This window comes from Passer domesticus, chromosome 10 (assembly GCF_036417665.1).
Source record: "Passer domesticus isolate bPasDom1 chromosome 10, bPasDom1.hap1, whole genome shotgun sequence".
Classification (NCBI taxonomy): domain Eukaryota; kingdom Metazoa; phylum Chordata; class Aves; order Passeriformes; family Passeridae; genus Passer; species Passer domesticus.
In genome coordinates, this window is record NC_087483.1 from 29,170,889 (window position 1) to 29,194,801 (window position 23,913).

Genomic DNA, 23,913 nt, shown 5'->3' on the forward strand with positions numbered 1-23,913 from the left:
TGTCACCTCTGCAGGGCAGGCAAAATCTTTTACTATCTATCTGTTCAATTCTTAGGAGAAATCAGCCCATCTCTAAGGCAGTGTCTCTCATTGTGCTTGCCATTGAGACGCAAATGGGCAATAATTATGTCTATTCTGGAAAAAAAAATAATCCATTCCACTGTGTATTTTACTCTGCATATTAGAAGCTGTTCCATTTACAGACACCCTCCATGTGTCACTCCACTTACAGACTGATGCAGATGGTCTAATTATTTATTAATCTGGTTTTAAAATATCCTCAGCATGTTTCAGCAGGAGACACTTTCTTCAAGGTCCCAATTTCAGCAGAGTCGAAAAGAGGTTTCCTGTTGAATTTGCTGGAGAGCAAGATTGAGTCTTCTTTTGTCCTTTCTGACCTTCCCTTTCATGTACTACTAACATCTCTTAGACCTGGGAGAAGCAGTTACTCTTGTGGTACATTTATAATTTTTAAATGTCTGAAATTGAAGGGATTATGGCTTAAATCTTTGCCTGCATCCCTAGAGTGCATTCATATTCTCACAAGCCATAGACACATGGATCAGAAAAAGCATAAAAATTTATGTGAATTAAGTGTTAAAGAGCTGAGTTGGTTTTTTTGTTTTGTATTTATCCTTTCTGCCACATGTCCCAGAAGATTCAGAACATCTGGAATGTTGGCTGCAGGCCTGAATTAACCAGTTTTAGTGGCAGCCCCTTGGATTTTGCCCTACCTCTTTACAATTGTGTGAAGATGACCAGGTTATTAATCCAGTCCAGACATCAGAACTGAATGAGGCATCGCCGTGACTCAGGGTTTTCCCTTGCTGGGACATAGAAGATATCTCACTGCAGAATAAGCTATCAGACTGGCCACCAACCACGTTCACAGGCTACGCTGAAACCCAAAGGCCAAATTCACAAAGCCCTGGGGGATTTGAAATACCAGCTGTGCCCTTCCTCTGCAAAAACAGCAGAAGAAAGGTGCAAGGAAATGCATTCACCACCTCATTGCTTTTCTAGTACTATTATTTAAGTACTGTAGCTGCTCAGGAGGGTGATATAACAAAGGGGTCCAGAAAGCACTTCAAGATCTCTGCCTGCACCCTCCCACTGGCTTCACAGGAGTAGGTCTGAAAATGGTCACAGACTTCAAAAGATGACAAGCAGAAAGTAAACACTCCAGACTTCCCTCTTGTGCATCCTGTGAAGAACCTGAGGTCCTGGCATGACACTGTCATTGCCACAGCCAGCCTGAGCACACCTGGGAGAAGGACTGCCTCATACTGAATGGCACTGAGGGTATTTTAAAGGTCTGAATCTCTGCCTCCAGTTCAGTGCTCTGCCCCACCTGCAGGAACAGCTGGAGGCACAGAGGAACAGAGCAGCAGGTTTCCCTAGGACAGCTCTTTATTTGACTTCATAGCCTGATCTGCCTCTCAAAGGTACCCATCATTCAAATCACATCATTGCAAGATTAAGCTCCCTTTTGTTGCACCAAGTGAGTAAATTTAGAAACAGTTAATCAGTATATTTGTCTTATACCCATTAAATTATTATGCAGCAAACAAGGTTTCCCGGGAATAAAACTATTATTGTGGAAAATGAAAGGAGATGTTTGTTTAATTCCCTTCTGCAAGGAATTGTTTGGACAATGCATCATTTGAACTGATGAGCAGGAAGCATAGGAGCTCTGCCCTTAAAGAGAAGTGGAAATCTCCCCAGCTCTCCCCCATCCCAGCTCTGTGGCTTAGAGTATCACTGTCTGCCTTGGGCCTTGGAGGGAAACACAGACGAGGGACACTGAGGGCTCTGCTTTGCTGAAGGAAATCTTCAGCTCATCTGGGTTTTTGCTGCTGTGCTCCTTCATGTTTTTCTTTAATATTTTTGGCTTTTTGTAGCTAGGGGCTCCCATCACTTAAAGACCCTTTGGCTTTAGGAGTAACTTGTGAGGCTTCCACCTCAAACAGGCTGGTCTCACAAAGCTCCAGTATATGCCACAAATATTATTCCTGCATTTCCTGCTGTAAAGTCCTTCACACATCAAAAGAAGAAGGATGATGGTTCCTTGTGTCTGATATCTCTGCCCCTGGAAAAGAGAAGATAACTGAGCTCCTTGAGGAACTCTGGGATCAATAATTTTGAGAGACCAGAGTGTGTCTGGGCTGAAAAAGACAAATGTGATCCTGCAACACAGTGGAAAACAGGGTGTCCCTACTGTTCTCTGCAGTATTGGTACCTGTGTCTGGCTGCAGGCAAGGCTGGGCCAGGGTAGCACAGGGAGCACACCATGCTCAGAGTGCAGTTTCAATCCAGCAACCGTGCAGAAACAGGCTACACACAAACCCAAGGTGGCTTCCTGAGAAGGAGCTTGGGAGCCCATAAACTGCTGACCTGATTTGTCCCTGTAAATACACAGGAGACAAGTAACTCTGGGGAGGGAGTTCAAACTGTTCAAGATTCCCCAGATTATTCTGCAACAGGAATATTTAATGTAGATAGAGCTTGAATGAATTTAGGGTGAAACTCAGAAGTTTCCAACTGACCAAGTGTGGAGCTGTTGGAGGAACATTCCAGAAGGAGCTGGAACTGATATTATAATGAAGCAGAACATGTTTGAGAGCAGATTTATGACATGCAATAACAGGAGGCTGGAGCTGGTAGCTGAAGTGATCTCTTAAATCTTACATCTTTCTGCTGAAAGCAGGCTCCAATTTGTGAACAGGAAAGCATTCACTCAGTTAGCAAGGGCAGACGTGTGGCTGGTGACCACCACCGGCCTCTCCCCACAGCCCAGAGCTGCTTGCCATGGTCTGCTCTCCCTAAGGAGATACTATGCAAGGCAACAAAATCTCAGCACCAAAAACTCCTTCCTCTGAAGTCAAACCCAACAGGGCTCTTTCTGAGAGAGCCTCCTTTGAATATATTTCAGCTTTTATTTCTCTGACTGCAAGGATCAAGTTGTGTTTACCTAATACCCACAGAAACAGTAGAAGCATCATGGTTTACCATACATGGAGACTGGGCCAAAGTCAGTGTGAGGGGAAAACCCTTCCCAGACCAGAGGAGCATCATCCCAGCTAAGGTGGACCCTTGCCACATAGGGGATTTTTGTTCACTTTCTCCAGTTGCTTCTCTTTGAACTTTGCCAGATAATCACTGTCCCTCCTTGACTTTGCAGCTTCCATCAGGCCACACACACAGCAGGCCTACCTGTGCTTCTCCAACCTTTTTTTGCTGTTTCTAGCATGGGTATTCCTCTGTGAAAAACCCCCTCTGGGTGCTGCAAATCTAAATCAGGGCAAGCAATTCTGAAACCAGCCATGATCACTGAAAGCAGCCAGCTCCAAACTCACACACATGAGGGAACAGGTAAACCGCAAATTAGTAGACAGCTTATCACTCATTTAACATTATCACTCAAAGCTCCAGTATGCTAATACAACCGGGTGATCTTTTTACAATTACTGTAGTATTGCAGAGAAGCATCCTTCAAAATAATTCCAGGTAGAGAGAGCTTGCCTGGCACACAGCTCTGAGTATCTCCCAAGTGAAATAAGTACTGTTTCCACCTAAATAGGATCTAATGAGCCATTCAGTAGAATAGGGATGGGGGGGAGGAAAGTATTTGCCCTGAGGAAAAGCATCCCAAAGAACTCAACAGCATCTCCAGTCTGCTGCTGGCAGTGCTTGTCTCTCAGAAAATACAAGCTACAGTAGTTTTCTTAAAGTGTAAATGAAAACACGGAATTGCAAGAAGGAAATGAGCATTTTTAGGATATGGGTTTCATAATTGTTCCCAAGAGTCTCAGTCTTCGATTTCACAGTACCCTATCCTGTCACAGTTGCAAAAATGATTGGCAAAGACATATTATGGTGGATGGATTATTGCTCCCTGCATTTGCAGGGAGCCCAAGACAACAGGTCAGAGGTGAGTGATGCCTGATCACAGGTTCACAGCAACACAAGGAGCAGTAACAGCACTCCCAACAACCACTTCACAACTCACAGACCCACAGAATTACAGCAAAATTACAGAAATAAGTAAATGCCTACCTGAAAGGCTGCAGGGTTGCAATGACATGTTTCTGTGAGCCTGGGGATAGGGCAGGGAGGTGAAGGTGCAGTCCCATAGTCCACAGCAAGGTTTGCAGAGAGTTTTCATCAGCTGACCTGATAAAAGTGAAAAATTGGTCTGACCCACAGGGAAAATAAAAACCAAAACAACAAAAAACGATGTGATCAGACCCATTATTCCAGTCCTTGAACATGAAAGAAACAGTGCTTTGTGGACAGAAAACTTAGTTTTAGCCCCAAGACCATATAAAACTCTTGATGTTCAAGAAAGGAAAAAAAAATAGAACTGGATCAGATCTCTGGTAAAAAACATTCCTTTCCCATTGGCTGAGGGTCTGTATTCAGGTTCATGGTAGAGGAAAGAAGTCTGGAGCATAAAACACAGCAAGGGTGAGGTATGTTAGACATAACCTACAATCTTTATATCTACAGCAGTCTCATTTTCTAGCCCTGCACAGTGCAGAGCTTCAAGTCTTCTCTAGGGACTGGAATACTGTGAGGGGCTTCTGAACCACAGATGTTTAAAGATGAACTGTGTTTAGCATCAGGTTAAAAAGCTCATGTCAGCTCTCTACTCACATTCAGCCATTAATATGCTCTTGAGAAATTCTGTACCTGGGAAACATCTGGAGTAAAAAAAGGTGGATGCAGGAGGAAATCCCAGTCAGCTTGGTTCAGAGCTCACACTTCCATTTGTACCTGGCTGAACTGAGGACAGATCAGTCCCCTAGGGGCTGCCTGCACTGGGGCAAGGGCAAATCTCTTGATGAGAGGTGGGTTTAAGTGTTTTCTGGTCACCACAGGCTGCCAGAGGGGGTTTTTTTCATTGTGTTTTTCTTCTACATGAAAATAGCTGTGTTTTAGTAATAAAACTAAATTGCATTTCATTATCAAACACTTCCAATCCATGCCTGGGAATGAGCTCCCAGAGTACATGCAGGCACTGCATGACCATGGAGGCAAGGAGAGGAGACAGGAAAGGGGAGGCTGAGAAAAATCAGTGGTACCTGCTCCCCATGAGGCAGCAAGACCAGTGAGCTGTTCTCCTAGAAAGGAGGTGCAGCCTAATGTTGTCACTGTCCCAGAGACATGAATCCTGCATGGCTCAGAGTAACATAACTCACTAAAGCCAAACAAAGGCCATTGCTGACTGAAAGGGAGCTCAGCCTCCTTCCATCCTGCCTGTAGGAATAGGCTCCATTCTATATATCTCTATATTCCCTGGCCCCACTAAAGATTTTAAGCTGGTTTTCAGCAGAGCTTGTCATGGACACGGCCACCCAAATAGCAGCAGCAGCACTAGGGAGCCAGCAAAATCTTCCCAAGTTTCCTGTGTGATCCATAGCAAACCCATAACCAGACAGCTCCCTGCTTTAATAGACTTTATAAGTACCTCCTCATAGCTGCTCTGAGAAGCAGTTGAGCTATGGAGAGTCCCCTCCTGGGGACCCTGGGACTGCTCTTGGCCACTAGCCCAAGAGGACACCCCACTGCCCTAGCCAAAGCCTAAAATAGCCTCACTTTGCACTCTTAAAAGGTGTGCACAGGATACTCAGGTGTGTTTGATAATGCCCTCAGGATTGTGGAAATAAGCCCAGTGGGCTTTCTCCTGGGTCACTCTTGGCGAGGTGGAAGGCTGCAGCAGCTGCAGGTGGGCTGTGAAGATGTTGTGGAAGCCCTGGGGTCTCCTTGGACTGTATTTTTGGAAGTTAGGTGCCCAGAAATATTTTCTCCTTTAAACAGGATGCTTTTAGGGTTATATTAATACTTAAAGACTGTAGTAGGACTGTTTCACCTTCTAGGGCACTTTAGGACCCTCCCTCTGCTGCCTGGTGGGAACTGGGAAGCTTTTCTATGTGTGACAATCTCCAGAACTGACTACCAATGTGTAAAAAGCCTGACTACACCCACACCAATGATGAATTATGGCATTTCCCTTGTAGGCCCTCACTCCCTGTGTCTGTCCCAAGGTATTGTCCCGTCATCTTTCACAGCTGTAATGTATGATATTCCTCCTGAGACAACACTGCAGTTGGACATGACATAGGATAAGCAGCTGTCTGTTGCCATCTCCTCCTGACAGTCTGGAATGAAAAAGAAGAAATTCATGCCTGTAGAGAGGTGATGTAAAGTGCAGACAGGGAGGAAAGGGAAGGTGATGGCAGAGCAAGGCAGGTTTGAGTGACTGCTTGCGCAATTCTGAGTTTACTTCATAGTTAATGCACGGAATACAGTGGGTTTGCTTCTGGAAAACAATGTGCAAGGATCTGTGCAAAGCCTGGGCGAGCCCTGCTCTGAAGGGTTCGTGCCCTGGGATGATGAGCAGATAATCAACCCTGAGATCCCTCTGCCCAACATCCTAAGGCCCGAAGCAGAGAAGCAAAGCATCGCCCAGGCTAAGGCCGGGCTGGATCTGCCAGCAGTGTCGAGGTGGCGTGGCTTTAACACGTTCAGTCCTAGCAGTGGTTTGTCCCTGCCCCACAGGGAAAAGCAAATAACCAATCTCACAGGCTCCCCAGCTCTCTGTGCCCGGCTGGGCTCTGCGCTGCTGCCTGCCCGAGTTCGCAGCTCCCGCGGCTCCGCTTCCTCTGCGCTTTCACACCTCGCTCCCTTTCATGGTGTTACACCCAGATCACTGCATCCCCTCCGCCTTCCCTCTTCCTGTGCTCCAGCCCCAGCCTTGCCTTCACGTGCCCAAGTTACCTGCAGGCTCTGCAAATAAAACTGTTCCTGTGGAGGCAAACATGCCCATATTTTTGGCTCACCTTGGGGAAAATCTCATTCAGCTTATGTCCCTGTTTCCTTGAAATCTATTCAGGTAAAGAGTGAGGCAAGCTCCCCTCTGTAACCATGGGCAAGTCTAATAGCTGCAGGCTTGGATTTTTACTTTTTTTCCTATTAAGCAATGAATTTAACCAGAAAACGAACCGGTCAGGAGGGACTTGGACACCCTGCTTTCAGTTTGTAATACAGCCAGCACTAAAACACGTGGCAGTGCAGCAGAGCACGTTTCAAGACCTGCCCCCTGTGTGCTTGTGTTCCTCAGCACTGTTACCAGGCAGACTTTCATCTCCGTTATCTCCAAAGAAATAAAGAGAAGGAATTAAATTAAAAATTCAAAACCCGTTGCTCTCCTCCCAGCAGCAGGAGGGCAAAATAGCTGGAGGAGATCCTGAGCAGTGAAGGCCAGGATGCAGGTCCCACTCAGAGATATTGTTCAGCTTCCGTGGTGGCTACCAGAGCCCAGGAATGTGGCCAAGCACAGGAAAAGGGTCTGGAGGACATGGATGTTTTCACCCTCCAGGCCCTGGGGCTGTCAGAACTCTTCCAGCTTCTTGGGATGATTGCCATAGCCTTGCCGGGAGGCACTGCTGCTTTCATTTCATACTCACTGCCCCTCAAAAGGAAAACCTCGAAATGTATTTACTACCTGTGGAAATGTGTCTCAACCAGAGATGAAGGCAGACATGGCTTGGACAAGTGCTTTGGATGCAGGTGTTGTATCTCTGCCAGGGCACCTCGACCCTGCTCTGCCATCCCTGCAGCGAGGGCTCACTGAGCACTGGCCCTTCACAGGTTTGCATGGTAGCTGGAGGCACTTGTTTTGGAAATAAAAAATCATCTGCAACTGCCCATTCATTTCACCCAGGATGCAGAAGGCAGACTGAGTATTTGTATGTAAACATATTGAAGAGGAGAAGCCCCCTTACCAGGAGGCTGTGCAGTAGTAAGGTAATTTGTTTTTCCTTAAAGTTTCAGTTTGCTATCAGAGAACACTAGCAGAGCCTCTGAAAAACAGCTTCCACTTAAGCACCTCTGCAGGTGAACAGGGCTGCTGCAGGGATGGGATCTGCCTCCAGGGCAGAACTGGTTGCCCCAGTGCTTTAGGCTTGACATGCTCTGACTGCCAGAGCGACAAAGACACACCAGTGAAGATCCATGTCCATGCAGACAGCTGGCCAGCCATGCTTAATAATTTTCTCTTCAACAGCCTTGTTTTTTCAAGATCTTTACACGTTGTGGACAGGTGTAGATAAATGAAGTCTACAGTTGTCCCTGGGTGGTGGTTAAGAGTCTGGTGCACAGAGCAAGGATCGCAACATGGAGCCTTCCCCAAACCCAGCAGCAGGACATCAGCAGAGCTGTGGGAGGGAGAGCTGGGGCCAGGGCCCACTCTGCCCATGCCTTCCCCACACGGCTGTGCTCCCGTCACACTGCAGCCCACGAGGAGCATCTGTGGCTGCTGCAGGTGTTTCCCATTCCTGGAGCATCGCCTTGGAGGGTGATAGCTGGGTAATGAGTTTCTTTAGTCTTGCTTGAATGCTCTCGGCTCTGCAGACACAACCTCTCAGCGTTTGACACCAAAGAGCAGATGAGTACTGATTACACAATGCCCTGCCCTGAGCTGTTAGTGGGACTTCCTCCAGGAAATGCACGTGTGGATAGTGATCATTTCTGTGCTTATCTCTCTACCAGCCCCAGTTCTGCAAAGGCAAAAAAACCCAAAACACTAGGAGCTTTCAAAAACCTCTTAAAATCTTTCTGGCACAACAAAGCCTAGGAGCGTTGTACTAAAAGAACTCAGCTCTTGGGATTTGCAGCCCTGTCCCCTTTGTACTCATGACAGCAATGAGAACAGCTTCCCTCTTTCCTCTTCTCTCTCCAGTGTCCTTCTTCCATCCCAGCTGCTTGCATGAACAATAGTGAAGGAGTGACGAGTCTTGCGAGAATACAGCAGGTCACCGTCAGGGAAGTGGGCTGGGCATTTTCGTTTTGTTCCTGGCTTGGTGCACCAAAACGTGGAGTAGAGCAGCTGGGACAACAAAGCAGTAAAGGACAACCCCATCCTTAAAACTGAGTGCAGGTTAGATGGACAATAAAATCTCCACCACTGGAACTCAGGAGCAAGTATTTGAGCCTCCCTGTGTGGAGACACAACTTGCTGAGAGAACTGTAAGTTGTTACAGAGGAGATGTGTTGTTTCAGAGAAAGGCAGCCTAACCTGTAGCTAAAGAAGGCCACAGCCCAGTCTGACTAGACATAGTTCACAGAGCTAATTCAGCTGTGGTGGGAGGAATTTTGCTTGGCACAGGCAGGTTCTGTATCTGATGCAGCAAATCCCATGGGGAAAGGGCAGGAGAACCAATCTGACAAAGCACAAAGACCAATAACAGAGAGATAATAATTCATATTTCAATAGGGCATCTTTCATGCTGAGGGATACAAATGATTTGGCCACTGTCTGAAGTTCAGCCACCTCTAGAGTGGAGCATAGCTGTGCATAGCATCTGACATTGCCTCAGTGTTGATGTTTTTGTTAGTATGTAAATTACCAATCAGTATATCTTCAAAAGGTTATCACAGAATCAGATGATAAGTGAGCAGTATGTAATATCTGTGCGCTGATAGTGCTGAAACCTCAAAGCCCCGGCACTGTTTGTATGTGCACATCTGTGTGTGTGTATTTCACTTTTACACACACCAATAAACCTGGTCATCAACTTGTGCAAAAGACTGATAAAAAAAAGAAAATGGCCTCTATAGCCCACTTGACTAATGTTACAGCTATTCTTACCTTTACTTCTACTTTCTCTCCTTTCTGTTTCATACTCTGCCTGTGAAAGGGAAAGCTGGATTCCCCAGCTGAAGTAGGAAAACACAAAAGGGCTTTCTAGGAGATGCATACAGGCAAAGACTGGAACACATGGATTTATGCAGCTTCATATACAGGAGGCCTTTTGCTAGGGCAGCACTGAAAAAATCATAATTAATGTTGTGCAGCTTCCCCTGGGGACAGTGCAGCCACTGCCACTGGTACCTCTGGCTCTATCCTATTGGGCTGCTCTTGACTGGAAAGTTGTCACACTATGCAAAAGGGTTTGGGGATTAAGCTGCCTTTTCCTGTGGTGTATTTTTGCTGCACTTCAGCTAAGTGGGCCTGTGGGTTTATGAGCTCTGGAGCAGTCTCCTATGGTGGCAGGGAGGATGGTTCTGGGAGTCAGTAAGAGCATGCTCTCCTGCCTCCTAATCCCAGCCTTTCCCCAGGGGACTTCACCTGCTTTCCCAGGATGCCTTGAAAATAGAAAGCAAATGAAAGGGCAATGTGACCATCTTGCCACGGCCAAATGGTGTGAGAGCCCCTGCTTTTATCCTCTCCCTTATCCCATTCCTTACTCAGGCTGCTCCATGCTGTCGCTCTTCCATCTGACTCGCAGCTCCCTGAGCTGCCAGCCCTACAGACACCCCCCACCACAGCCCCACGAGTACTTCCCTGGATCCCACTGGAGAGGTGCTGCTGGCAGTTCTGCCTGTTGGGATCCTGAGTGGTATCCGTCATCGTGGCACAAGTACATCCTGCAGGCAGCTGCTCTGCTGCTGCTGGCAGACACCTGCAGAAGAAACTCTTTATATTTATGTATGGTTTTTAGCTCACTGCCAGTAAAGGCAGTTTAGCTTCACTCTGTAGCTGCATCATTTCAAAAGGAGGTGCTTCTGCCTCCAGTGCGCATTTGTGCCAGCAAGAATTTTGACTTTCTGCCAAATACTTAAGTGACCTTATGGCAGGACTGGAAGGCAAGGCTCTGGAGCTCCACCACCATGCTGACCCTGTGGGCCTCTATTCTCACCCCGGCTGCCTCCTTCATGTATTTTTGTTCAGCATCTCTGCTTGCAGGGTTGCCTGAGACATTAAAAAGAAATGCCTTCACCACTAAAACGATAAGGAACTTGATCTTACATAAATTGGGATGTTCTAAGAACCATTTTAATTTCTGCTAATCAGCAGATGAAAAATGAATTACTTCAGATGTCATGTCCTATTGCACGAGTCTTGAAACATTTGGAAAAGCCATAACAGAGTTACCCGGTAATTGAAGGGCTCTACATGAGTGAACTTTGTAATTGCATATTCTTCTCCTTGAGTCTGGGAGGCAGAAAGGAAAAGCGGATCAGGCCACGTCTTAATGAAACAGCTCAGTCCCGCAGTGCTAGTGAAGCCAAAAGTAAACAACCCATGCTCGTTATTTTATATCACAACTCCCCAGCTGCTGCAGCAGCCATGTGTATTGTCTCCCACCTCACTTCTGCTTTCAGCCCTCTGCCAGGCTGTCCTCAGCCTTCACCCCGGGTGCACCCAAGGCCAGCAGCCCACATTCCAGCTCTACCTCACGCCACAGGAGACACAAACAGCTTTGGAGACAGACATAGCTTTGGAGGGTTTCCATCTCTGAGCTGCCAGTCTTGACCATCCCAAATGGAGCAGGAAAAACTCCTGCATAACCATTCCCATCCAGACCTCTTGGGACAGTCCCTCCTGTGATGTCCTCATCTCCACTCCCAGGTGGGAGACACTGCTTTCGAGTAGTGGAGATTCGCTCTGTGTTTCTGCTTGCACCTTTTTGGCTTCCATTATTGAATGTGCACATGGCCAGTGCCCAGTTCCCTACCATGCTGCCCTCAGTGCTGACACTTGAGGGACATAAGTCACTTGAGGGACTTAGGGGAAACAACAGCCCTCAAATCCTGGCTGCCATCATCTTCTGCTCCCCTCCACTGATGAGCTGCTGGTACCAGGTAAGCAGTTGCTGCACTTTTGGAAGGAGCATCTCACTGCTGTACGACTGCCAGTAGCACCTGGCCATTTTCTCATTCCTGAAGAACCCAGGAAGATTAGGCAAATATTACAGAGTAAAGATTTTCTCAGGTCTAATGTTGAAGGGTTTTTTCAGCTTTCTCTGAGGAAAAAAAACAAAACCAAAATGCCTATTTGTCTGTTTGTTTCACTGTCTTTAAAAGGGGCGTCTACATCTGGAGAGTCAAACCAGCATCCATTTCTGTGGATTTTCCACGGCTGTTCCTCAGCAGCTGATGGCATAATGTTTCCTGAAATGGCCATTTGCTGAGTATCTTTATGAACAGCTTCCCAGGGAAGTAGCTGCAAAGTTCAATTTGCTGAATTATGAGCACATCTCGGATAAGAATTGCATTGTACGGTGCTTGCATTCTGAAAGCATTAACTTTGAACTTAGAGATAGTAAGGAATGATTGCTGTCTTTTTTACTATGAAAAGAAAAGTATATTTAGAAAAATTTTATTTAGATGAGGCTTTCTCTAGTGAAACCCCCCCCCCAAAAAAAAAATAAGAAAACCTCTTTAATTGGTTGAAGATTTATTACAAGAAGCTATATCTTAAGGGTACTTGATTTGTGCTGAAGAGTTGTTTGACTTCATGGTGTCGCATCAGATTTATCCCAGCATTGCATCCTAGGGAGCAAAATTGAGTTCCCTCTTGTATCTCACACAGAATAAATCTAAGTATTGTCTGAAATACTTTAAATTTAATTAAGAAGAGCCAGAGTGAAACAACTGTGAATTTCTTTTTCAGAAGCGACTAGAGTGTTCTAGCTCATGAAAGGGTTGGGGTCTACAGTAAGTCTCCAGAAGCTTAAAGCCCTCAGTACATTGGGTGAAAGCCCAGGAGCTACAGACTATGACATTTCTTCTCCAGGATGCTGAAATGGCTCCACTCTGTATGCAGGACAAGTCTGAACCTGAACTCAGTGCGACACCCAAGTGCTATGGGGTGTTCAGGTATCTTGATTTCACATGTGCAGCACTGTGCTTTCCATGCACTGAAGGCTCTTCACTTAATTGGTGCTATTATCACACCTGATGAGGCATGGCAGGTGATATTTGAGACACTTGCCTTTTGATTCCTTGCAACCAAGCAACATTTATAAGAATTACTTAAATCAGCTAATCAAAAACATGTTCAATGACATTAGGATGAAGTGGGCTGTAGAACACAGAAGTTATTTTTCTTGTGAAAATCCTTCTGTAGAGAGAAAAGCAAATAAATATCATATACTGTAACCTCTCTGCCCCTTGAGCTATTAATAATTAATTCCTGGTTCCTTATTCAGTATTTCAGGTAATGTTCAACTTTGTTCTAGTGGAACAATTTTTCAGGATCAGTTTCAGCTACTTTATCATGGGTTTGCTGGTGGCAACAACAACATGGCAGGAGTGCTTGATGAGGAGCTGATTTGCTCTGAAGACTGCCTTGTTCTGGTTTGCTCTCAATTGCTTATTTGCTGAGGAAAACTGATGGGTCAGGATTCCTGTTCAGAGGAATCTCCTCTGAGAAGGGCCTGTCTTGGCAAGACCTGCACACAGATAGGGAGTTCAGCATCTTTCCTCCCAGTTAAGGGGACCCTTGGGGACTGTCCTTCCCTCTTACTTCCCCTGCAGTGGTTGACCAATCCCCAGCATCCCCTTCCATGCTGTCTCCCTTCCCTGGCCAAGTGGGACTTCAATTGAATCTGCCCTTCACCTTTCATTGGCCTGAAACCAGGTGTTAAAGTACTCCATAGCTCATTGCACATAAAATTCTCTGTGATTCTCTGTTTCTCACAAAAAAGTATTTTTTCTGCTCCTTTGAAGGAAGTTAAATGTTAAGTCATGAGACATTCAGCCCTTCCCAAACCAACTCCCTTTGGTCTTTACCAGTGGTGGCAAAGAAGTGCCCAGAGCTGTTGGATAGTACCAGGCTGTGGGCAAACACATGACCAAGTTGCTGTCAGATAAATACTGAAACAGCCCTAGCCAAGATTAAGCCTTTTTTTCTTTTTTATAGTGAAAAGGGATTGGGTCATGTCCAAATATTTTATATTAAACTCTGCAACTTGCCTGTTTTCTCTTCTGTTACCAAGGCAAATGCGCCCCAGCTCCCTGACAGATCACATTAAGCTCAGTGGAGCTGTGTTCAATCACCTTGCTCTGGAAATGAGTGAAGGAGCGAGGGCAGAGCCACCACTCCAGACTGCTCCCAGGATGAGTCACCACAGCAAAGGCTCCTGCCTGAGTGAGCCAGAGCCGCCTCTCTAATGCGCTGGGCTTTCTGCACCCAGGACTTCTCAAGCCTCTTCCTTCTTCTTTCTTTTCTTCATGAGATTTTATTCCTTGCCTTCATTTCTCTCTCCCACCCTCCTGTCCTGCAGAACTCTTTAAGGTTTTAGCAATTAAGAGAGGAAAAGAAGGCATCCTCTTTCCTGCTGCTTGGCAGAGCTGAGATGATCTGTGTGCAGAGGAAACCCATTCCTGCTCCTGCCTGGCTGAGTCTGTGGCATCATTGCTTACCCTGTGGGAAGGTGGAGTACAGACGTGGCCCTCAGGCCTCTGATGTGGCACCCACCCCTGTTAATAGGCAGTGGGGATCCCCTGGGGCACATGGACAGTGCCATGAGGGGTCTTGCTTTGGAACATCCTGCTCAGAAGTGGCAGAGTAGGAGCAGAGCAATTTGGTAAAGAGGGCAGCCAGTGCAATGGTTCAGCTTAGGGCCCTCTTGGGACTTTCCTGTTCTCTGCTGAACAGCCTTGAGAAGGGACCTGTCAGATGTCTCTCCCCCTGTTGTTGGGCATGGGTACAGGTATTTGACCCACTGTCTGCCTCCAGCACAGCTGAGACTCTTGAGTCATCTGCTTCAACCAAAAAAAAAAGAAAAGTTTTGATTTAAAACATGGGCAAGCTTTGTTCCTACCCTGACGAGCAGCCAGATGAGGTGATGGTCCCTCAGTTCTGCAGTGACAGAAGAGTCCCCAGGGGAATGGTAATGCTCAGAAAATGGAAAGTCTCCCTTCCCACTTCTCCATCCCACTCCCAAATTCTGAGCTGACACCTCTGTCATTGTCTCAGCAGTGGTGACAGGCACAAAACACTGCAGACAGGAAAGAGCAGAGAAAACTTAAAATTTCCCTGGTCCATGGTGAAACCAGAGGCTGTGGGCATCAGCTGCTCAGCTGGGAAGTCATGCCTCTTGTGATAGTGGTGGGATGAGTTTTCCAGCAGAAGGAAGATGCAAAGCAGGTCTGACCCTGCCCTCCTCTCAGCTGTGGCTGCAACCTCTCATGTTTTCATCAGAGAGGTGCAGAAAAAGCCTGAGCAGCGTGGCAGCCCCAGCGCTCCTCGCAGGTGCCACAGCAGCAGCCTGTGTGGGTGGAAAGGCAATTTGTGTTGTTTTGGAGCATTGGGAGCTCTGCAGAAATGATGGCTTTTCAGACAAGACTCACTGTGGAACAAATGTGGGGTTTCGGCTCAGGACTTTGTGAGACACATCCCTTTCCCAACCAGTGCCCACACTCCCACACGTCACCAAAATACTCCTGGTGGTCTCAGAGGGGTGTTGATGGTTTGGCTGGGTGCACTAAAACTGAGATCCCTGTCTGCACACACTCAGTCAGCCTGTAGGCAGAGATGCCTGAGGCACACAGAACAGCTAATACCCATTGAAAATTGCAGAAAACCATGAAAAAGCAGAGCTGTGCCCCCACCACACCCATCTCAGAGCCCCCAGCCTGACATGCCCAGATGTGGATGCTCCTTCCTACTGCCAAGAGGCTGAGGAATCCTAGAGAGGGGCCCACACCTCTACCACAGCTGAACCCTGCCGAGACATGATCCTGACCCAGGGAGCTGCCAGGCCAAGAGCACACACCAGAGGCTTCAGCCAGGCAGTCACAGACTTAATAAAATCACAGCTAAGCAACAGAAACAATTGTCCAGAGCTGGATTTTTCTCCGTTATGGGACTGCATTTTCTCTTGCTGTTGGGATGGGGGTACTCATAGCACCCTAGGGCACACAGGTCTTGCCTGCCATGGACAGTGCTGTCTCTGCATGGCACAGGGATATCAGGTCTTGCTGGGGAGCTGTGGGATGAGCCAAATCTGGTCACAGAGATGGCAGTCTGGATGATTTCTTTTTCTAATCATTTGCATAGATTTTCCTATAGGCTCTCCAGATTTTAGGGAGGTGCCCAGTTGGGGAATTCCCCCAGCTGTGTCAAGAAAAGTCTCTCAGCAGATTTCTGCCAAGATGGAGATTGGGGTCAGCACCCAACTCTGCTGAGGTTCCTGGGAAAATGCCATCTCACCAGAGCACCATACATAACCATGTCCTGTGCTGTCCTGACACCACAGGAGACCTAGGTCCACTCCTCTCTGGGTCCACACTCTGTGTCAATTTCCCCCAGTGCTGGGGAATTTAATGCAATGTAATACATACATATACACACACGTACACATGGATACCTATTCCATGTCTCTTGTTGCCTATTGCTGGCTGGCACAGGGCTTGCATGCATGGGGAAGAATTTGAGATGCTGGTAGTAACATGTTTAGTTCAAAAGGATAGAAGGGCAACTCTTGTAAGTGTGTGAAGACAGAGTGGTCATTAGTACATGTTTATTGAAGTTTACCAGCTGTGTAACAATGGGCTTCTCTTTGCCATTTTACTTAATTTGTCTGTAATTATGTTCCTAATACAGAAATCATTTGGCATTTATTTGCCGTAATAAAGCTTCCTATTGCATTTAAACTCAATGTGAAGATTTAAGTATGTTTAGGGGATGCAGCTGAAGACCTGAAATTAAATGACCCTGGCTTCCTTTTGCAAACAAGACAAACTCAGATAAATGCCAGCAGTCAGATGAACACATGCAGATCTGGGAGCAGCAGCAGCTGCATGTACACCCCCAAAGAGAGATGGCAGCCCTTGTGATGGGGCAGCTACTCCAGTGTCTTCTCACTGACCTGCTCTGGCCCAGGCACTGCTCCTCTTACTGATGCTTCTGCTACTTTGCATACCTGAGCAGGAATAATGCACAGGTAAAGGAAAATCTGCAGGTCTTAAGATCATCATCAGCTATCTTGGTTTTCTGTATAGCTTTCACTGGCTTTCAAAATGTTTGCTTTAATGGTTGTGGTAGTAGGATGTTGGTAACGTGGCTCTTGCCAGCTGGGCTGGTGCTCAGGAGCAGCCCAGGCACCAGACATAGGTGAGCACAGCTGGGCCAGCCCAGGAGACCAGCCACATCCTGGCCCAGTGACACCATCATCCCCAGCCCTGCCCTGTTTAAAGGAGACTGGCTGGGAAATTTGCTGTGCTTAATTTGCAGTTAAAAGAACAGGCCTGGGAAACACATCCCATATCTGCCTGCTGGTGGGTGAGCAGCTGCAGCTGCGGATGTGCGGATGGGCTCCCAGCACTGATAAATGACAGATAAAAGCCTGGAAAACTCTGCCACCACTGCTCCACAGGGGTGACGCTGCTCCTGATGTGGTTATTTTCTCCCTGGATATACCAAGCACCACAAGCACGCACTGGCAATAATTTTTTTTCCCCATCCTTTCTCAGCACTCCTGCCAGTAGGCTTTAAATAGCAGGGGCCAGATAATCATTAACCACTTTGACATTTTGCAGCAGGTACAGATTGGAAATTCAGACAGAAAGGACAGAGCTGGAGCAGAGCTGCACTACTGGTGTATCTCCAGCAGTATTGTCCTCCTCAGGGTACAGCCAGTTCAACCTGGCCTTGCCCTTGCTGCTCCTTGAGACAAGCTCCCATCAAAGTGAGAATAGGGAAGAATATTATATATGTAATTGCTTAGTATATTACTCTTGCCAGAAGTAGGGAAGAGCATTTCATGAATATGTTTGAAATGGTTGTGGCTGAGCCAGAGCACTTTTCCCTTTTTGTTAACTATGTTTTTTTCTAATTTAGACTTGGATAACAGAAAAAAAAAACAAAAAACCACAAAAAAAAAAAAAAAAAAAGGGCAGGTGCCCTGACTCCAAAGCACACACACTTCAGTGTTTCACAAGAACAAGATGGTAGTGAGCGAACTGAGGATGAAGCTTGCAGCTGGGGAGCATTTCTCCACTAGTTACTGACAAAGGAAAAATGCTGCTTAGACTCATCCCAGTGACGGGATAGAACTCCACAATGGGAAGTTGCAAAAATAACTGTTGTGAAGTAGGGAAACAGACCCTTCAAAGGGTTTTTGCAGAGCAGTCCCCAAAGGGATTTCGTGGGAATGCTGCTGTTTGAGCACTGGAGAATATGTTGTGCAGTATCTTCTATAAGCCTGCAAAAATGGGTGCTAGGGATTTAATTTCCATCTCTAATTGTTGTGATTTTTTGCCTCACTTTGGGTTTGCTTTTGTGTTCCTGTAGCTTTTAGCAGCAGAGGACTCTGTACAGCAAAACCTTCCTGTGTATCACAGCCAATGGTCTGTTTCTGAGCTCTCTGTACAGCCAGCAATGAGACTCCTCCTTTGCTGTACAAAGGATTTATTCCTTTAATATGCCCCTGGTGTTTGTTTTTCTGCTGGTACAGGAGTGCATGTGCACATGTGTGCATGTGGCAGTGTTTTACAAATGCCTGCTGTGGATAGAATTGGGCTTCACAGTATGCAAAAATAGCTGTGTGCCACATACAAGGATGTAATATTTCAGACGGCTGGAGAAAATGTGATAAATTGAGTTTTTGCTAGATCTGCTAAAATCAAGTTACTGGCAGATTCATCTCCACAGCTGAATCCTGAGGTTGTAGGAGCTGGCAGGACTGTGTGTTTGAGCATCACAGTTAGAGAGGGAGACTGGGTCCCCATGGTGCTGTAGGACATCTGTGAACATCTCTTGGCTCTGAAGAGAGAAGCTCAGATTTCATGGACTCATTTATTACAGAGCTCCAGAAGCCAATGCGAGTCCAGGCTTAGCTGCAGCTTTTCCCCTCTGCCTTTGCCTGGAGGTTGTTGCTCTTAGTTCCTGCTCCATTCTGCTCCTCTCCTGATCCCTCATTATTGATGCCTCCAGCTGCTCGTTAGACAAAGCCCAGGTCCTGCACTCACTGTTTTGAGCCCTGCAAGAGACCCAGGTGTGCAGTGAGGTGGAAAGGCAGGGATGCTGCAGATCTGGGAGGATTCTGCATGACCTCCTTACTGCTGGGGCCACACTTGTGTGCTGAGGAGCAAAGCTGTTGACAAAATAAGGCACCAGGGACTGAGATGAGAAGGGAAGACCAGAGGCACAGTGCAGTGGTCCTTGTACCAGGCTGGTTCTTGGTGTGGAAGAGGTTGGGCAAGCGGGGAAGCAGAGGAGTTGTGCCAAGTTCTGGTCCCTCCCCTTTTGCATCCTGTCTGGCAGCACCTGCTCTTCTGGCAATGTCCCCCCTCAGTCTCAGCCAAGGGCACAAACATGCACAGCCAAACCTGAGCCCCCTCAAATTGGACCTCACATGGGAGTTTGAGTGCCAAATGTCAGTGCTCATTCCCACGTGCACCTTTCTCCCATCTAATCCTTCCCTACTTCCTTTCTTCTGGTTTGTCATGTTACCCCTTGCCAGGTGAAAAAGGTTCATGGAACCTACAACCCTCCTTGCTCCCCCTCTCCCTTTGTATCCCCTCCGATTCATAATGAAGACCAGTAACAGACCAAGTCTGGGTTTGTAACATAAACAGTTATTTACATTTTGCTAAATTTTCATGAAAGATGACGTTTTTAGGTGACCTAGCTGAAACAAATGAAACTATTAACATGTTTGCATTAAGTTTTGTAAAAAAGAAGTATCACTCTTGCCCAGTGTGGCCCTCAGTTTCTCAGGTCCTGAGACCTGATGTAGTGACCTAGAAGGTGAGACAGTTTCCCCCCAGGGTTAGCAAGAGCAGGATGTGGTTCATAACCCAAGGCAGTGGAATGGATGTCTTTTACCATACCCAGCAGTGTCCAGTCCCAGGGTCTGTTATCCTGGTTCTCTGTCAGGCTAGTGATGAGTCTGATCTGGGCTGTAAGAGCAGATATCTTCTCCCCAATGCTGAAAGTATGATCCAACCTTTCCTGTCCCATAGATATTCTTATTCTGCCTTTAAAAGATTTTTAATCTTGGAGCACAGCAAAAAAGGCTACTGGAATCTATACTATGGCTTTTAAACACTAAACAGTGAGGAGGAAAATGTAATGGCTCTCTACTAACCTAAATAAATGATGGCAAACAACTGTAAAGGGCTCCTGAGTTTGTGTGCACAGAGAAATTCAGTCTCATGGTGAACAGGATCATAACAGACAGATCAGAATAATATGGGGTTTTTGTGGATACGCTGTTAAAAGCTGCACAGAAACAAGGGAATGAGCCAGGAGGTTCAGAGTTTCAGCCCCCACTCATAACTGTCTGGGTCACAAGCCAAAACACAATTTGTTCTCCATCTTGCTTGCTTCTAGGGTGCAAATAGCCAGCCCTGTAGTTCACCAGTATGACTGTCTGGGATGGTGGATGGTGTGGGAGAGAAATTTGAGGACGTTTTGCATTCCTTGGCTTGAGGAAGCTACCTGGGTCTGAGCAGGACATCAGTCTGAGCAGAAGCTGTCTCACAATTTATCACCACCACCAACCTCACTTTCTAAAATAGGTAGCAGAGAGACAAAAACCTGAACAATGAACCTGTGGCATCTGGTTGCCAGCAGAGGTGTGTCCACTGGTTGGGGTCAGTGTGGGTCCTCTGGAGTGGTGAGAGTTGTGCTCGTCCAGCTTTTCCTTCAGTGGTGACAAGGCATGTAAGATCCCAATATCTGAGACCGTTACATCCCTGACAGTCTCAGTTCAATCAGCCAAGCATTATTAGAGGGAAAAGGGACGGAAGCAGCATAATTGCCTGAGCCAAGCCAGGGAAAAAAGGAAGTTCAAATGGTGGCTAAGGGAGCTTCTGCCATGCCGTGCCACGTGTGCTGTGCTGTGGAAGGAGAGGAGCCTCGCTGATGCTGTCTGTCTGTTTCAGGGGGAGTTGCTGAGCCCGTGTCGATGCGATGGATCTGTGAAGTGCACGCACCAGCCATGTCTGATCAAATGGATTAGCGAGAGAGGCTGCTGGAGCTGTGAGCTGTGTTACTACAAGTATCACGTCATTGCCATAAGCACAAAGAACCCTCTGCAGGTAAAGGTACTAGAGACATTTCAAAGTCTATTTATTCTTGTTTCAGTTTTTGTTTCTGGGAGCAAGCGGATTTTACCAGTGTGGGTTTTCCTTCCCTGTGCACAGGGATTCATATGTCTGAGGTACTTAGAAAGGATTGCCAGGGGCTGGTCCAAAGAGGCCCCATGTTCTGCTCTGTGGTTCTGGGAGCATCCCTCAGGAGTCTGCTCTTTCTGTCCTTGGTGATTCCTGTATTCACTTGCCTTCTGTTGAAAATTCCACAACGATGCTATAACACCTCACAGCCATTCAAATGTGTTCATCCACTGGAGACCCCAGGTGTGCCTGTCTCCAGGGCCAGGCAAGGACTGCACCATTGTGGGATTTACTGCAACAGAGCACACAGTCTGTGACTGAGCAGTCGAGACACCACGTGTTTATAGTTGTGCCATTAATCCTGATCTCCTCCTGCTGAGACTCCGCTGTGTTGGCATGAGGGATGGTGGAGGCAGATGGAGAGTTCTTAGAGCTCTCCTCTCTAATCTCACCCCCTTTTTCACTTTACTGCTCTCACACAATCATGGCATGGCACAGGAGGTGTTGACTCTGATACTCTGGTCTCTTCAAGCCTGATTCTTGATGGACTTTTGCAGATGTGCACACAACAGGTAAAGCACATTTGATGGGTCTGTGAAAGTCATCCAAGGACCCACATTCTTTCTTATCTGAAAAGCATTGTAATGAATAAGTCAAAGTACAGACTGGTGATTTAAAATCAGGATTCATAATGGGGAAACCTGTGTGACTATTAAAAATGGGATAAATTATCCTTAAAAGCTATTGATTTATTGCGGGGGCAATGCCTGAAGATGCATTAATTGCTCCATGCCTTTGCTGAGCATCATTAGTGCCTCAGCAATAAGGAAGCACATTACAGCCAGGCACTTCTGCTTAATCATCATCATCTGGACTGGAGAGGCATTACAGTGGTTTAGAGACCAGGGTCATGTCTGTAGGGATTTTGGTCTGTCCAGCACCTGGCCTTCTGTGGGTCACTCTGTACCAGGAGGCAAAGACAGGGCTGGTGATGGTGCTCAGTTGTACAGGGGAGTGGGGGAATGCAAACTCCTGCTCTCTTTCAAACTGTGATCTCTGTGTGGTTTTTTCTAGGCCTGAGGTCACTTACCACATTGAGGAAAAAGGGACAGCCCATTAGGACTTCAGACTTAAATGAAGTAGTGAAATTAGGGGGAACATCATGGGGAAACTTTGCTGAGGGGAAGGAAAAACCTGCCTGTTCTCTGAGAGTCCCTACAGCTTCTGATTCAGTTTTCCATGAGCCATGGGCTGGACACATCAGTAGTTTCATCCCAAGCATCAGACCCAGAATGTTTTAATTTTTTGGCTCTAGCAACTCAGAGCAGATTGAAACACAGGAGGGGAGATGTGGACAAAGCAGCTTTTGTTTATTTCTGGAAAGCTGCTCCATGAGTGCCCTAATGCTTCCTGTGTCTCAGATTGGGGTTGTGATGCTGAGCAGCACTGAAGGTTTGTGAGTTCAAATTTGTGAGCCTTTGTGTCTCCAGAACCACCTTTAATGCGTGACTTCCAAATGCACTTTCAGGTGGCTCAGGGCAATGGGTAAATGACTTTCTTCCTGTTCCTCACTCAGCTAAAATTTGTTGGAGCTGCTCATAGACAGGCTTCCACCTCATACACAAAAATTTCAGAGCTTCTCTCTCTCTGGGCTCCCCTGTCAGAAGGTGGCCTGATCTGATGGCCTTTGCCACAAACACAAAAAACTGAGTGGCAGAAACAGCTGAGTTAGAGGGCTCAGCTCCAGGAGCAAGGGTCCCGGAGGACTGTGCAGATCTGGGGCTTGCAGCCTTCAGATTGCTGGCTTAGACTTCACAGCATTTCTCACAGAAGCACTGGGAAATTTGGAGGATGGGAAGAAGCAACTGGAGTGAAAAGCCACTTGGCCTGGAATAAATGCAGTGTGTAGAGCTACAGCTGCATGCCTGGGTGCCCTGTCTGGTGCCAGCACAAAGGCACTGCTGGGAAGCAGATGCTACCCTGGCATTAATATGCAAAATCCTGTGGGAAGTGGCTGATGCACCAGGCCAGGACTTCCTACCAGTACTAAGGGCTTGCCCCCCCCAAAACAAGCCACAGCATGTGCAGGTGGGAGGAGCATCCTTTCTGCTTGGCCTGCACCCCACATGTGGATAACATGGCCCAGCTGGACATACAAGCATATCTCAAAGTCCCTGAACTTTCTTCTCAGGGTCTGCTGGCACTTGGGCCCAGCTTTATTCTTACCAGAAATCTCTGAATTTCTCAAACAGTTTTCAGAGGACAAATGCTGTAGGAAGTCATGGTCATCTGTTTTTTCCAGACCAACCATAACACAGGCAAGGACCACACAAGCCTCATGTCCTTGTCCAATATAACCCATTTGGATGATGCTCTGAGACTGGATAGATTCTAACCAGCAACATGGCCTACCTCTCTCCTGAGTCCTGTATCTGATAGACTGCTGGGAAGCCAAATCCAGGCAGCTGGCAGACCCTGGGCTCCCTGAAGCATGTCCAATTGGTCTGAGCAGAGCAGCATCCAACACCCACATGTTCCCTGGGACCTGCATGTTTCTCTTCCCATTTTGACATCTGCTACACATTTTTTGAGTGCTTAGAAGCACAGCATGGGCCAGATGTGTCTGGAGACTCATGGTGTGGGCAGAGAAGTTACAGTCGGGTTCATGCATAATTAACACAGTCTCCTTCCAGCCTCCAGGCTATTATGATGTTTCATACCAGAGAGAGACCTTTAGTCTTCTGTTTTGGCAGAATTAATCTCTATAAATTAACCCACCCCACTCCCTGCTCCCTGGATTGCAGGCATTTAAGAGCAAAGGTCTTAAAGCAGCAATACTGCTAACCTGCTGAGACTGGGGGATTAGTTGTTGGACAACATAGCAGGTGTCCTGCCAAGCAGCAGTTGGGCAGCGAATGAGCAAAAATATTCCATCAGCTGTGAACAACCAGGAAATCCAGAGCTTTGGTCCGTCCGTCCATCCATCCATCATCCATC

The 23,913-nt window shown here is 46.9% G+C and overlaps 1 protein-coding gene across 2 annotated transcripts in view; it reads left to right on the top strand.

Moving 5' to 3' along the window:
• The window catches only part of MARCHF4 (membrane associated ring-CH-type finger 4), a 103,140-nt gene that overhangs the window by 46,200 nt on the left and 33,027 nt on the right, over positions 1-23,913 (top strand). Inside the window, exon 2 of one of the 2 annotated variants that reach the window (XM_064434898.1) lies at positions 20,686-20,841. In XM_064434898.1, the coding sequence (XP_064290968.1) occupies positions 20,686-20,841 (156 nt within the window). Of the gene's footprint in view, positions 1-20,685; positions 20,848-23,913 lie in introns of both variants that reach the window. The other variant, XM_064434897.1, reaches the window with a different exon arrangement.